At 34.5% G+C, this 13,755-nt stretch overlaps 2 protein-coding genes across 2 annotated transcripts; one reads left to right on the top strand and one right to left on the bottom strand.

Annotated features, from left to right (window-relative positions):
- Positions 1-600: 600 nt before the first annotated feature.
- Positions 601-2,478, top strand: LOC125196038 (mogroside I-E synthase-like). Its single transcript, XM_048094389.2, has 2 exons — positions 601-1,679; positions 1,756-2,478. Exons 1-2 carry the CDS (start codon positions 1,038-1,040, stop codon positions 2,470-2,472), a joined length of 1,359 nt encoding a protein of 452 aa, XP_047950346.1. The 5' UTR covers positions 601-1,037; the 3' UTR covers positions 2,473-2,478.
- A 47-nt stretch (positions 2,479-2,525) lies between these two features.
- LOC125196039 (putative protein phosphatase 2C 54) lies at positions 2,526-5,944 on the bottom strand. The gene is made up of 4 exons (XM_048094390.2): positions 5,524-5,944; positions 4,080-4,277; positions 3,326-3,537; positions 2,526-3,248 (listed from the first exon to the last, which is right to left on the bottom strand). The coding sequence occupies exons 1-4, from the start codon at positions 5,719-5,721 to the stop codon at positions 2,690-2,692; spliced, it is 1,167 nt and encodes a 388-aa protein (XP_047950347.1). The 5' UTR covers positions 5,722-5,944; the 3' UTR covers positions 2,526-2,689.
- Positions 5,945-13,755: the final 7,811 nt, after the last annotated feature.

The raw sequence follows: 13,755 nt of genomic DNA, 5'->3' as shown, positions 1-13,755 counted from the left end.
TAGAATTATACTCCCTCCGTCTCGCTTTAGCAGTCCCATTGACTTTTCTGCCATCTTTTTGTAAAAATAATAAAAAATAGTTAAAGTGGAGAAATGGTAAAGTAAGAGACACAATAATGTAGATAAGACTCTTCTCTATATTATTCTCTCTCTTAATTTACCATTTCACCTCTTTAACTATTTTTTTTTATCATTTTTACAAAAAGAAGGCAGAAAAGTCAATGGGACTGCTAAAGCGAGACGGAGGGAGTATATGATATACTATCTCCGTCCTCCAAATTTTGACACAGTTTACCATTTCGGTCCGTCCCTGAAAGTTTGACACACTTCACTTTTTACCATTTTTGGTAATACACCTTATATTTCACTAACCCATTCCTACTCACATTTTATTATAAAACTAATACTTTAAAAGTAAGACCCACATCCACCAACTTTTTCAACACACTTTCCATTACATTTCTTAAAACCCGTGTCGGGTCAAACCGTGTCAAAATTTAGGGGACGGAGATAGTAGTAATTAATATAATTAAATAGAAATATGTAATGCAATATTTAAAACCAAGAGATTGAAGAGGCAGTCAACTTTACTACTCATAAAGAACATGATTCAAAGATTTATTTATATTATGAATGCTTACTATTTAATCACTCAAGAAGAGATTGCTCAACAGTTTAATGGCTCTAGTCAAATTCGTACCACAACTCTTAGCAGCTAAGTATGATTGCTTACTATTAATCACTCAAGAGTTTGCTCAATAGTTTAATGTAGCAATTCAACAAACTTAATACTAATCCACAGATTAAGCCAAGGTCAAATTTAACTATAATATCCCCTTCTCTATCTTAAATTCCTATGAAGATAAAACTACTGTTTTAGTCTCACAATCAATACAATAACCAATTTTCTCATGATCTAGGATATTTTATTACAAATACTATTTGATTAAATACACATTACTATATAAGAACCTGTTTGTTGTAAGAATGTAGCAAAAACATAAACACACAACCCAAAAAGGCATATATTTGTTGAAATGGAGAAAAGCAAAGGCCATTGCTTGATCATGCCGGATCAGCTTCAAGGCCACATAAATCCCATGCTCCAATTCTCCAAACGCTTAGCACAAAAGGGAGTCAAAATCACACTCGCCGTCACACGCTACACCTTCAAAACCATGCAGGACTTCTCATGTGGTTCCATTTCTGTGGAGACTATCTCCGACGGATACGACAACGGGTGGCGAGGCGACCTCAATGACGACCTTCAGGAGTTCGTGGACCGCACGCGACAAGTCGGGACGAAGACAATGGAGGAGCTCCTGGAGCGGCTGAGGGGATCCGGCCAGCCAGTCGACTGCGTGGTCTACGGCCCCCTCATTCCGTGGTGCCTCGATGTTGCTAAGAAGTTTGGATTGGTTGGAGTGGCTTTCTTCACTCAATCGTGTGTGGTGACTAGCATCTACCACCATTTGTATGAGGGGCGTATTCGGCTGCCGTTTTTGGACGGTGGCGCTGTTCGTCTTGCTGGATTGCCTGCTATGGAACCGTCAGACATGCCGTCGTTCATGTATGACGGGTCGTATCCCTCTGGTTTGAAGCTGATGTTGGATCAGTTCGAGAACATCGCGGAGGCGGATTGCATACTGGTCAATAGCTTCTACGAGCTGGAAACAGAGGTACTGTTCACAAAACCAATTAGTGATAGGAGGAGTGATTCGTTATGTATTTTAAGAAATTTGGTGGTCATGGCAGGCGGAGGAGTGGATGGCCGGGATGGGGAAGGTTAGGACGATCGGGCCGAGCATACCTTCAGCGTACTTGGACAAGCGGATGGCAGACGACAGAGTATACGGTCTTAGCATGTTGAAGCCGAGCAGGGACACTTGCATAGAGTGGCTTGGGCGGCGTGCTCCGAGATCCGTCGTTTACGTGTCATTCGGTAGTATGGCGGAGTTGGGAGCAGAGCAGATGGGGGAATTGGCGGAGGGGTTGAGACTATCCGGCTATTACTTCATGTGGGTGGTTAGACCCACGGAGGAGTCCAAGCTTCCAGACGGTTTCTCTTCGGAGAAAGGGTTGGTGGTGGGGTGGTGCCCCCAGTTGGAGGTGTTGGCGGACGAGGCGGTGGGGTGCTTCGTCACGCACTGCGGGTGGAACTCGATGCTCGAGGCATTGAGCTTAGGAGTGCCGATGGTGGGGATGCCGCAGTGGAGCGATCAAACCACCAACTCTAAGTTGATGGCGGACGTGTGGGGGGTGGGGATCCGGGCTCACCCCGACCAGAGAGGTGTAGTCGGGGGAGCCGAGATAGTTCGTTGCGTGAAGCATGTGATGGAAGATGGGGGAGGGGAAGAGATGAGAAGAAGTGCAGAGAGATGGAAGAGATTAGCTACTGAGGCAGTTGATGCAGGAGGCACATCAGATCAAAATATTGAGGAATTTGTTGCTTCAATTGTGGCTTCTGCATAATGAAACTGTATTTAACTTTTTCTTTGTCTAATAAGATTGAAGATCAAAATATATTTCCTAGGAAGAATATCATCGTTTTACTCAGAAAAATGGCCACACAGTTTATACATTGTTTCTGTTTTTCTCAATAGGCATATTTACAAGTTGCTCACAACATCATATTATTGTCATAAATCATAAATTGTTACCTGTAAGAAGAAATGGATCAATCTCTGCTCTAACCTTGAAGCAGGAATTTGAGGTTTTGAAGCCCTTCTGCAGAAATGCACCTTCGAACTCTAGGCCTTTGATAGACAATTGGAGGAGGTGGTTCGGAGTGAAAACACACCATCACTACTGTCAGATTATCAGTAGCCCCTCGCTTCTTGGCTTCATTTACTATGTCTCTGCAGCACTGCTTGACATTGTTGTGCTCTTGGAGCCGCCTCCTCGCAAAGTCTACTGCATTCTGGCTCATGAATACGTCCCATATTCCATCGCTTCCAATTATCAAGAATTCGTCCTCCTTTGTAAGTGTAGTTAGCCTGAGTTCCGGTTCTGCGCTCAGAGGTCCGCCTTGTTCAACCTCTTTCAGGCCTTTGATGTGCCAGTTTCCCAAAGCTCGGGTCACTCCTAACTGTCCGTTTAGATAACCATCATCTACGTAGCCACCTACTGATTCAATCCTCATTCTTTCGCTTGCAGAGCAAGGCCTGTGATCTTCTGACATCTCGACAGCAACTCCACTTCGAGATAAAACAGCTCTACAATCTCCAGCATTTGCTACAAGCAATGACCTGTTCAGAAATATGCCAGATTTAGCAAACGAACAATCGATTCTAGAGGACTTCAAATCCAGTTAATAATCCTTTACCTGCCATGTATCATTGCAGTTAGTGCAGTCGTGCCAGATGACAGCGTGGACTCAACAGAACAAGACCTTGCAAATGCAGCATCAGCCTCTATATACGATCTCGTAACCACTTTCTCGAGTTCCAATGGGAAATCAGCATCTTCAACAATGATTCTTGGCAAGTGATCCCGAGCAAACTGAGCTGCACCCTTCCCACCATGTCCATCAAACACCTGCAACAAATCCAACTCACATGTAAGACAAAAAAAAGATAAGAACTTGTTTGATTCTGTGATACTGATAATCCGATTTATGTCCGTGTCGTGAACTTTGTTATAGACCATCTTGGGCTAGCATATTACCTACAAAAGTAAAAAGAATGCAACTCCTTTGCAGATAATAAATTTTATCGAATATAAAAGAATGCATTCATTTGAAAATTGCATGAGACGATAACTGTATAGACCAAATGCAAAATGATAGTACATCATAAAGAGATACTAATAATTAAGGAATCCATTTTGTTGTCTTAATAGAAGAATAAATTGCTTATGGTGGCTGCAAGAGGAAATAACGTATTGCGTGAAGGAAATCTGTGAACATGCTAAAGCACAATTGAACAACACGACTGGCCATTACCACGGCCATGAGTTAGATAATCTAAAATACTTCTTGATCAGTTTTGAATAAGTAATACTACTAGTATTACATATGTCTATATCAAGTTCACATGCAAATCTTCTCAAAGAAAATAGCGGCAAATTAAACAACTTACCCCATAGAAGGACATGGCTTCCTCACCACGTGCAGCGTAACCGAAGTTCATAGCTAAGTCAGGAATACAAACATGAGTATCCTCCATATGTGACCTGCCTCCAATGTCTGACCACTCCCCAGACCGAAGGGTGGGCAGAAAATTGTTCAACATCTGAGCTTTGTCCGAGATAACTGATTCTTCAGAAATGGTTTCCAGCTGTGAAGGAAAAAAGGAAAATATGAGGAACTGAGACAAGAACCATCATAGTCCAATAGTCCAAGAAAAACTTTAACACTGAACTTCCACACTTCAGCTTCTAACTATATCTATAGGAGTACTATTAAAAAAGTTTCTTTTTTCACAAATTTTGGCATATGCCTGTAATATCCTTAGTTATTCTAACTTCTAGGGATAGACAAGTAATTTGATACAAGATTCAATAATCATATGAGATAATCCTAAAATCTGTCAAATCAAACCCCAGCCCACCACCATTTATATCTCTCATAAGGCAAGTATTTTCGCCTGAGTGCAAATACAAATGTCCGTTCCCCCATATTGGAACAAGAAGCTGGAAAGCATGCCTTAGTGTTGTATGTGGACCATAGACACCAGATGACCAGATAGATGAAAAACATGTTCAAGCTCAGGCCTCAAAACAATATTAATGCTAACCAAATGAGACAACAGTAAGCCTTACAAAAAAAATTGCTTAAAGAGAAAACATTCATTTACATGAATAATTTAGACAAACAATCCTCAACATATGTGTCGGCAATCGGCATCGAGAGATATAACAACTTCCAAGTAAATCTCCAATGAAGAAAGGAACACAGAAGCTTAAATCTCATTCTTAGTTAGTTAGTTAGTTAGTTACTGGGATTTTTTGGTTGCTTGAAAGTTGAAACTTATCACAATGTTGCATATGGCATGAATGAAGCTAAAGTTTCACCCTTTCAAGTTTCTGCTGCAAGACATGAATAACTCCCTTTCACATAAAGGCCATAAAAGGAAAAATACTTATAATCTTCATCACTATGACAGAAGAAGGCTACAATAACTCCAAGTGTGAAGATGAGATTGGCCAATAGAGGCAAATTTTCAAACAAGCAAGATCATTTAAAGTTAACTTTTTTAGCAAATTTTGTGGTATCTAGAATAGCAATAATTATGAAAAGCAAAAGGTCACAATGAGTTCAAATCTTAGATGTGATATGATATCTAGGTCGTTGATTCAACGCCCCTATCCCCATCCCCAAAATAAACCGACCTAATTAATTGCAGAAAACGAAACAGCAATTCGCCCAATTCGAATAAATTCACAGTTGCAACCAAATGATTTCTCTCCTCTTTTTCCCATCCAAACATGAAACTAAGATAAACACCCCCAAATTGCAGAAAGAGCACACTACTACCTTGTATACACGACCAAATCAAACCCAATTAGACGAATTTTACCTACCGGGAAGGAGATTATGGAAGCTGCAACAGGATCAGCGGCCTTGCTATCTCGATTTTCAGCAGCAGAATGCGACGGCTGCATAGACTTGACGCTTCCCTCACTCACATCATCATCATCATCATCACCATGATCATCATGATTTGGGAGGCTCATATCTTCCATTCCCTCACTGACCTTGTCGGCGTCTTGAACACACATTTTGTATGATAATTTATGGTCAACTAGGACAACAAAGTCTCTGTTTTTTCAATTCTTTTTCCTCTGCACCTTCCTGGGGAGGTTGAGAATATTGAGGGGAAATTATGGGTAGCAGTAGGGATGGGGCATGGATTGGGTGAGAGAAGATTCGCAGAATATGTGTTTATGCTGTGAAGAGAGCTCTAGAGAGAGAGAGAGAGGTATGCTCCATTGTAAGTTGGGAGTTGTGTTGTAAATATATGTGGAAGGAGAGAGGCTGTTTGTGTTTTGGGGGGGCTGGGTGGGGGCCCAGGGGCTCAAGATTTTTGTATTTGTGCTTGTGGAAAATATGGTTGTGAAAAGTTTGGGATTTCTTCATTTCTAAGGCATTATTACTTCTCAAATTTCCACACTCTTTCTTTAACCTTTATCTGTTATAAAATTATATTTGAGTTTACAATAGGTTCCTAGATTTAGCAAATCTCGCCAAAGATCATCCTCAATTCCTTTCTTGATTTTAGCATATCTCTTATTTATTTATGTTTCTTGATTATGTTTTATTTATGTTTATTGATTAGCAAGACACATGTTAGGGTTCAGAATTCTATATAATAGAATTCTTTCGTATTTTCATTCATTATGAATTAAGAAATAAAATACTTCTTTTCTCATTCTTGTTCCAAAACCCTAGAACTTCAACTAGGAAATTATCGCTTTCTTTTCGTTCAATTTTCGCGTGCTCTACAAATCTCTAGGGAACTTAAACCCTATCAGTTTATCACTGATATCTGAGGTTGGATCGATCTTCCTTTTTCTTTACTTTTTCTATCAAACAGAGGGGTATTTTGTCCCATAGCATAGAGATTTAGGGATCAAGTCCACCATTTTCTTCTCATCCAAATGAAAAAAATAATGGAACCAACTCTGAAAGTAAAAGGCAGTTGTGTGTTTAGTAGGTCCAATTTTTCTATCAAACTAATTAAAAGCATAAGTTTGAAAGATTTAACTTTTTGGGGCTTGGGGGTATTATTTGTGCTTTACATAATTTTCTTTCATTTTTTTCTTTTTTTGCTTTCTGTTTTTTTATTGGTGAATATTCAAGTAGATAATTACCAAAGGTTGGAATAGTATGATGCAATTTCCAATTCCATAAATTGTGTAATTACCAAGGGTATGAATATGACTTTATACTCTATACAAATTTGAGTAGTTTTTATTTGTTATCTCCAAGGTCCAAATTAGGAGTCAATAAAGAAGGCGGATTTTTGATCTCGAATCTTTATAAATTGTCAAGTGGTTAGTCATGCTATTTATTACTCCCTCCGTCCCATAAAAAATATCACAGCTGTAGGACGATACGAGATTTTAAGAGATTTTGTTTTGTGTCTTAAATGAAAAGAGAAAATATAATTTTTATATTCATGTGAGAGGAAACTTTTTTCAAAAATGTAAATGTGACATCTTTTGTGGGACAAACTAAAAAGGAAAGTGTGACTTAGTCTAAGTATTAATTCCTTCTTATGTCGGCGAATATGAGTCTTATTTTATATAATTTTTATATTCATGTGAGAGATAATTTTTTAAAAAATGTAAATGTGACATCTTTTGTGGGACAAAATAAAAAGAAAAGTGTGACTTGACCTAAGTATTAATTCCTTCTTATGTCGGCGAATATGAGTCTTATTTTTTCCAATACAGACTTTAAGAAATATTAAGAAAAGTGGAGGGAAAAAAATTAGTGTTATATGAGTATCACTTGTATATACTATTGATTTTAAATGAAATATCAGTGGAATGAGTCAGTTGAATGTGTAGTATAATTATAACAAAAATGAACTGAAATTTTTTTTGTGGATGGACCAAAATGAAAAATGAAACTCCTATAAGTGGATGGATGGAACGGTACTATACTAAATGGAGTATGTAATTTGCAACTGTACATTAATTCTTAAGTAACTTTATCGACAACTAGAAATCTTTAAAACTTAACTAGTGGCTAGTGATGAGAGCTATCGAAAAATTGGTTGTGCGATGGGTGTTGTATATCAGCTGTCAACATTGCTTTATAGGAGTATATTTTAGGTGTCCGAATTTATAAAAAATATTTTTGTACAATATTTTCTGATCCTAAGCTGCAATTTTTAAAATTGTTAAGTATATATTATTTCATACTTTTTATATTTATTTTAATTATTTGATGACAAAAATTATAGATGGAGTCCACGTGTCTATATATTCCAGCCACGTGTCTATATTTATTTACATAGTGTCTATATGAGTAAAAATTATAGACGTGCCTAACTAAATATATTAACAACATTGTTTATGTAGCTGAAAATTCTATTATTATAGGACAATTGAAAAAAGGGATATTGGCATCTAATATCACGTAACTTTTAAAAAGTTGGGTTTTTCTCACGAACTTTAAAATTGGCAAATAATATCGCGAACTTTACCTTGTTTTTTTCCACGGATGAAAAAATTCTTCAAATAAATGGATTTTTTTTCGTAAGTTCTCAACAACAATTTTGAGAGCTTCAAGTTTTTCAATCTTTGAAGATAGTTTTTCTTGAAGTACACCCTCCAAAATTGTTCTTCAATCTATTAAAATAACATGAATTTTTTTATTCGTGGGAAAAAACAAACAAGAGGTCAAGTTCGTGATATTATTTGCCAATTTTAAAGTTTGTGGGAAAAACCCAACTTTTTGAAAGTTTCGTGATATTAGATGCCAATATCCCTTGAAAAAATAGCAAACTTATGATATAATTGGCTATTTTTTCAAAGCAAATGGATTAACTAGAACTAGAGACACTTTAATTCTATATAACGTCATTTCTTTAATACAAGAAAAATTAACGGCTAAGGACTTTTTAATTAAATTAGGGACGTTATTTTTTTATTGCTAAATAATTCACGAATACTTCATAAAGTGTCCTTATAGTCGGTGTGTCAAACAAAAATAAGGAAACAAAAGAGAAGCGTCTGTGAATTATTTAATTTTGGGGCACTTTTCAAAAGCACCCCTAATTTTGTTTAATTATTGTTAAAAAGGGTCCGATATAAAAATAATGTTGTTTTAGTCATACAAATTTTCACATACTAAATAATGTGCTCATACATGTTTTAGATTTGTGAAAAGGCGAAATTATTATGTACTGTACTTATTTCGGCAAATAATTAAAATTAAAGTTAAATTCAAATATATAGAATCATGTCGAATTTTTTATCATTAAATTTTATAGTACTCTAAGCTTACGATCATTCATATTTTCTACTTTTGAATTACTAATACTCAATATATATAAATGTTTCGAATATTGAAATCTGAGACACTGTATAAAGCAAAGATTCCAACTAATTATAATACTGATGCTAAGCAAACAAAAGAAAATCATAATTTATGTATGATAATGATATCGTTTGTATTTGGTGTGAAAGAATAAATTGTTTTTTTGGTAATAATCATGCCACGACTCTTAATTAAAATCATAAAGCGTCGTCGTGAAGGAGAAGACATCCACGTATATATATATATGTCTAATGAATATGATGCAAAGAAAATGACATCAGATTTCTCTTTTGGGGCTTTTGCCAAAATAGACGAAAATCAAACACAAACTATCTATCTTTATTTTTCTTTTTGAATAATATATATTCAATAGATGAAAGCCAAATGAAAACTATCTAATAATATATTTATAGTCTCTCTCTAGATTTCTCTCTCGTGTTGCAAGATCGAGTCACGTTTCAGTTTCACATAAAAGCCAATTTTTTTTTAATACTATAGTATTGTCTTTTTATCTTACGTGGATGTCACGCTATAGCCTATAGTTACTTATAAATTGTTTTATATTTAAAAATGCTCATATTGATGAGTCTTGATTAGTGAATTCTATTCTCTTCTAGATTCAAATATTTCTGTGATTTCACTTTAGTATTATTAATGTGAAAAATTAATAAAATATAAAAGTGATTGAAATAAAATTTAATTAAAGTATTATTAGTAGAGAATATAGTAATGTGATTGATTTTTATTGACGGGCTAAAATGAAAAAACAAAATTATTAATTATAGACCGGTAAGTATATTACAGTTATATTAATAAAATATAAACAAATTAAATTAATATAATACATGATCTATTTATTATATAGTAATATATAATAAAAGTCAAATGAGATATTATAGCAATCGAGAGAGTATTATAAAATTTGTATTATATTTAATTTATATTAAAAGACGGCCACAAGTTGTAGTTCTACATTAAAATAATACTCCTAGTAATACTAATCAAGAAAATGTGTATTATTACAGCAAAGAATATTGATGCAATCAAGTTGCACATTTTTATATTCGAAAAGAAATTTAAACAAATTTAAAGTAAAACATAGATACGACAATGTGCCAGTATGGGCACCGCCATATTATTTTGTGCGGTCCGAAATTTACACCATTTAATAGGAGGAAAAAAATAAATTTGCCGCCGAAATAATGAAATGACTTTTACATAATTTTATTTAATTTTATAAAGTGGATTGGCATATTGTCCACATTTCCAAATATATACAAATAAGTCTGTGTCAATTGGATTGATAAATGAACTCTTTTGTTCATCGATGATTGGTTATAACAACCTTGGGCGTGGCTTCATATTATCCAATTAATTGGGATCAAAATTTAAATCACTCATAGCTGTAGCCGTAAACATTAATTAATCTTATAAATACATATTTATGATGTGTTTTATGGCCCGAACTCAGTTTTGTGGAATATATTTGAATTCGAACTGACCCATTTAAATTATAAATTGGTGTGGCTACAACTATTGAGTTTTCTAAATAATGCGAAACATTCAAAAAAGTTAATTTTAAGTATCTAACATGCGATTCTCGGTGAATAATATATAAGAAAATTTTGTGGGTCAATATCTTAATTCTTAAGTCTACATCAGGTAGAAATATATCCTCACATAGTCCAATATAAGTATATAACTAGATAAAATCGGATCGAAACTTGATTAAGAAATTATTCCATTAATCTAATTTCTTTTACGTACTACTCCCTCCGTCCCTCCGTAGTAGAAGTGTTTCTTTTCGGCACGAATTTAAGAAATTGTGTTAAAAGTGAATTAAGTGAATGGAGAATAAAGTAGAAAACGAAGAAGGTAGAGATATGAAGATAGAATAAAGTAAGAGAAATCAAACTAAAAGATAAGAAAAGTTGGTTCTTTCTGTCAAAATAGAAAATGACTCAGCTATATGGGGACAACCAAAAAGAGAATCTCCGTCCAAGATAAGCGAAACACTTCTTTTGAGCACGAGATTTAATGAATTGATATTTAAATAAATTAAGGTGGAGAGAGTAAAGTATGAGAGAGAGAAAAGTAGAGGAGTGAATAAAGAATAAAGTAGGTGGAGAATAAAGTAAAAGAACGGATTTTTGCTTAAGAAAATGACTCAATTATAGTGAAACATTCCAAAAAGAAATACGACTCACTTATCTTGGACCAGAGTACGACTCAACTACATAGGAACTAAAGAGTAACGGAGAACATACTATAATATACACTCCATGATACACCAATTGTAAATTCCATTAAAATTGACTATCAAAATCATGATTACCACAAAGAATGCGGCAAGTGAATGGATTCCACACCATTAATTAGATAGGTATGGCGATAAAAGTGTAGGTAGTGATATATCAAATGATTCATGTTTGGGATAATTTTGGAAAGTTTCTTAAAATATGCTAATAGAATGCTTTGGTCTTTTGGAGATTACTAAAAATTGATTATATTCACTCGATGGAAACAGCTACTCAACTTGAGCCCCAAATCTAGTAGCAATATATTTTCTACCGTTCATTTAATCTATGAGAAGAAACATGATAACTTTAATATTCCTTTTTCTGTTTGATATCAGTAGGGTCAATTTTTTGCATTTTGAATGTTAGGTCAAAAAGTATGACATTTTTTAACTGAGTAATGAGAGATTTAAAAAATGGAATTTATGGGGTCAGATATAGTGAAAAAAGTTTTTGTCGGTGTTAAATGATAGACGCGATGTTGTAGAACAATTGTCGCTAGAAATAGTGACGGAGAAGAACGGATGTAAGCTCTAACTCTAAATATCGAGGAGGAGTTGTCGCACTATAGAATCGTCACCACCTCTAAAGTCTGATTTAATAAGAATTTTTCTATTCTCGTGAGCTTGCTAAGGTAGGCCGAACTCCGACCCCACCTGACGCAAAATCAAACTATCATGATCATTTTGATTTTTGTATTTGTCAGACTCATAAACAGCCTCAATTATGATATCTCAACATACATCAATCTCAATTGTCATAATACAAATGAAATTTTTGTAGTTGTCTTGCTACTTGTACCTAATGCAATTATTGAAAGCCCATGGGAAGACTTTGTCCAATCAGTTTTAATAATAATCATACTAATATTTTGTGATGAATTTGTTATTGAATAGATATTCCTCTTTAGGTATCCATGAGAAAATGTTATCAAACTTCTCATCCTACCATTGTTTTAATTATATTTTCGTACAATAATTAAAGGTAAAAGATTGAAAAAATTAATGGTACGTGAATTATATTTTTATATATTAGTTTTATAGTAATAAAATGGGAATGTGATAAGTTAATAAAATGTGGAGTTCATTAATAAAAATAGTATACCCTCCGTTCCATAGTAATAGAGACATTTCATTTTCTGCACTCGTTTTGAAAAAATAATACTCCAATAAATAGTAAAAATGGAGAGAGTGTAAACTAAGAGAGAGAATAATGTAGAGAAGAGTCTTATCTATATTCTCTTTCATACTTTACTTTTTCTCCACTTTAACTATTTATAATTATTTTTTCAAAATGAGTGCGCAAAATGAATTGTCTCTATTAATATGGAACGAAGGGAGTAGTAGTAAAAAATAATGGTGCCAATTAATTGTGTGATAGACACTTGATCTAATGGACTAGAGCACCAACGATTTGTAGTCAAAAGAAGAACAAGATAAGCCCTAGTTGATGTGCTAGGGGCGGCGTTCATGCCGAGAACGGAAATGAGAAAAACATTTAATTTATTTCTCAATGAATGAAAATACAATAGAATTCTATTATATAGAATTCAAATCCCTAACATATGTCTTGCTAATCCAGAAACATAATTAAAATAAAAGATTACAAAAGATACGGAGAATAAATAAAGATAACTAACTAAAATAAAAGATATGCGAAAATATTGGAGATGATCTTCGGCGGGATTTGCTAGGAGGACCCTATCATTGTGGCAAAAAATAAAAAGAAATTTTTGTCAATTAATCTTGGACGGAGGAGTACTTTGTGTAGCTATACTAGTTTTGATGGTCATGACTCGTGAGTCATGAGCGGTTAATTGGCGATGAAGGGAATAGTTAATGGTTTGATGCTTCTGAATTCTTATTCGGTAAAAGTTAGTAATACACTAATACTCAAATCAATTCTATTCTAATACATGGGCCAAGGCTAGTACCCATTTTTAGGGTTAATAAATGGCAAATTACAGCCCATTTATACGAATATCAACGAGATCAAGCTGGGCTCTCCTATCATTATACAGACCCAATATGTAAATAAAAATAATAATTTGAAAAACTAGTTAGAAGGGGAAAATTGCTCCAAATATATAAAGAAGAGTTGTAGTTTGGAAATTTGAAATAAAATAAATCAAATTTTAATTTTCTTCTTTTATCTGATATGAAATTCCCTAAACTGAACCAGATGTGGGCGATGCATTTGTTCACATGACAAAATTATCCAGCACAACGTTTTGTTAAAAGCAAACGACATCGTTCTTAGTCGAACCATATGGAGTAATTTACTACCTCAACTCAATATTGTCCCTCAAAATTCTGAAAAGGCCCCATGGTAATTTCTTGGCTGTAGATATCATATATTAAGTCAGTGGCAATTAGCAAACACATGAAATAAAATCCTAACATTATTCCTAGTGAAATCTTTTGTACACATCCTCATCCTCATTATTCCTAGTGAAATCTTTTGTAG

This window comes from Salvia hispanica, chromosome 4, assembly GCF_029641045.1.
Source record: "Salvia hispanica isolate PSC_SH4W2 chromosome 4, Shi_PSC_v1, whole genome shotgun sequence".
Classification (NCBI taxonomy): Eukaryota; Viridiplantae; Streptophyta; class Magnoliopsida; order Lamiales; family Lamiaceae; genus Salvia; species Salvia hispanica.
Note: the sequence above shows the minus strand (reverse complement) of the source record. Positions and strands in the feature narration are given on the sequence as shown.

Coding starts and splice junctions, on each gene's coding strand:
- LOC125196039 (XM_048094390.2), bottom strand. CDS start 5,721: ATGTGTGTTCAAGACGCCGACAAGGTCAGTGAGGGAATGGAAGATATG. Junction 3,538..4,079: donor AAGCCATGTCCTTCTATGGG/GTAAGTTGTTTA, acceptor GATTTGTTGCAG/GTGTTTGATGGACATGGTGG. Junction 3,249..3,325: donor ACTGCAATGATACATGGCAG/GTAAAGGATTAT, acceptor ATTTCTGAACAG/GTCATTGCTTGTAGCAAATG.
- LOC125196038 (XM_048094389.2), top strand. CDS start 1,038: ATGGAGAAAAGCAAAGGCCATTGCTTGATCATGCCGGATCAGCTTCAA. Junction 1,680..1,755: donor TCTACGAGCTGGAAACAGAG/GTACTGTTCACA, acceptor TGGTCATGGCAG/GCGGAGGAGTGGATGGCCGG.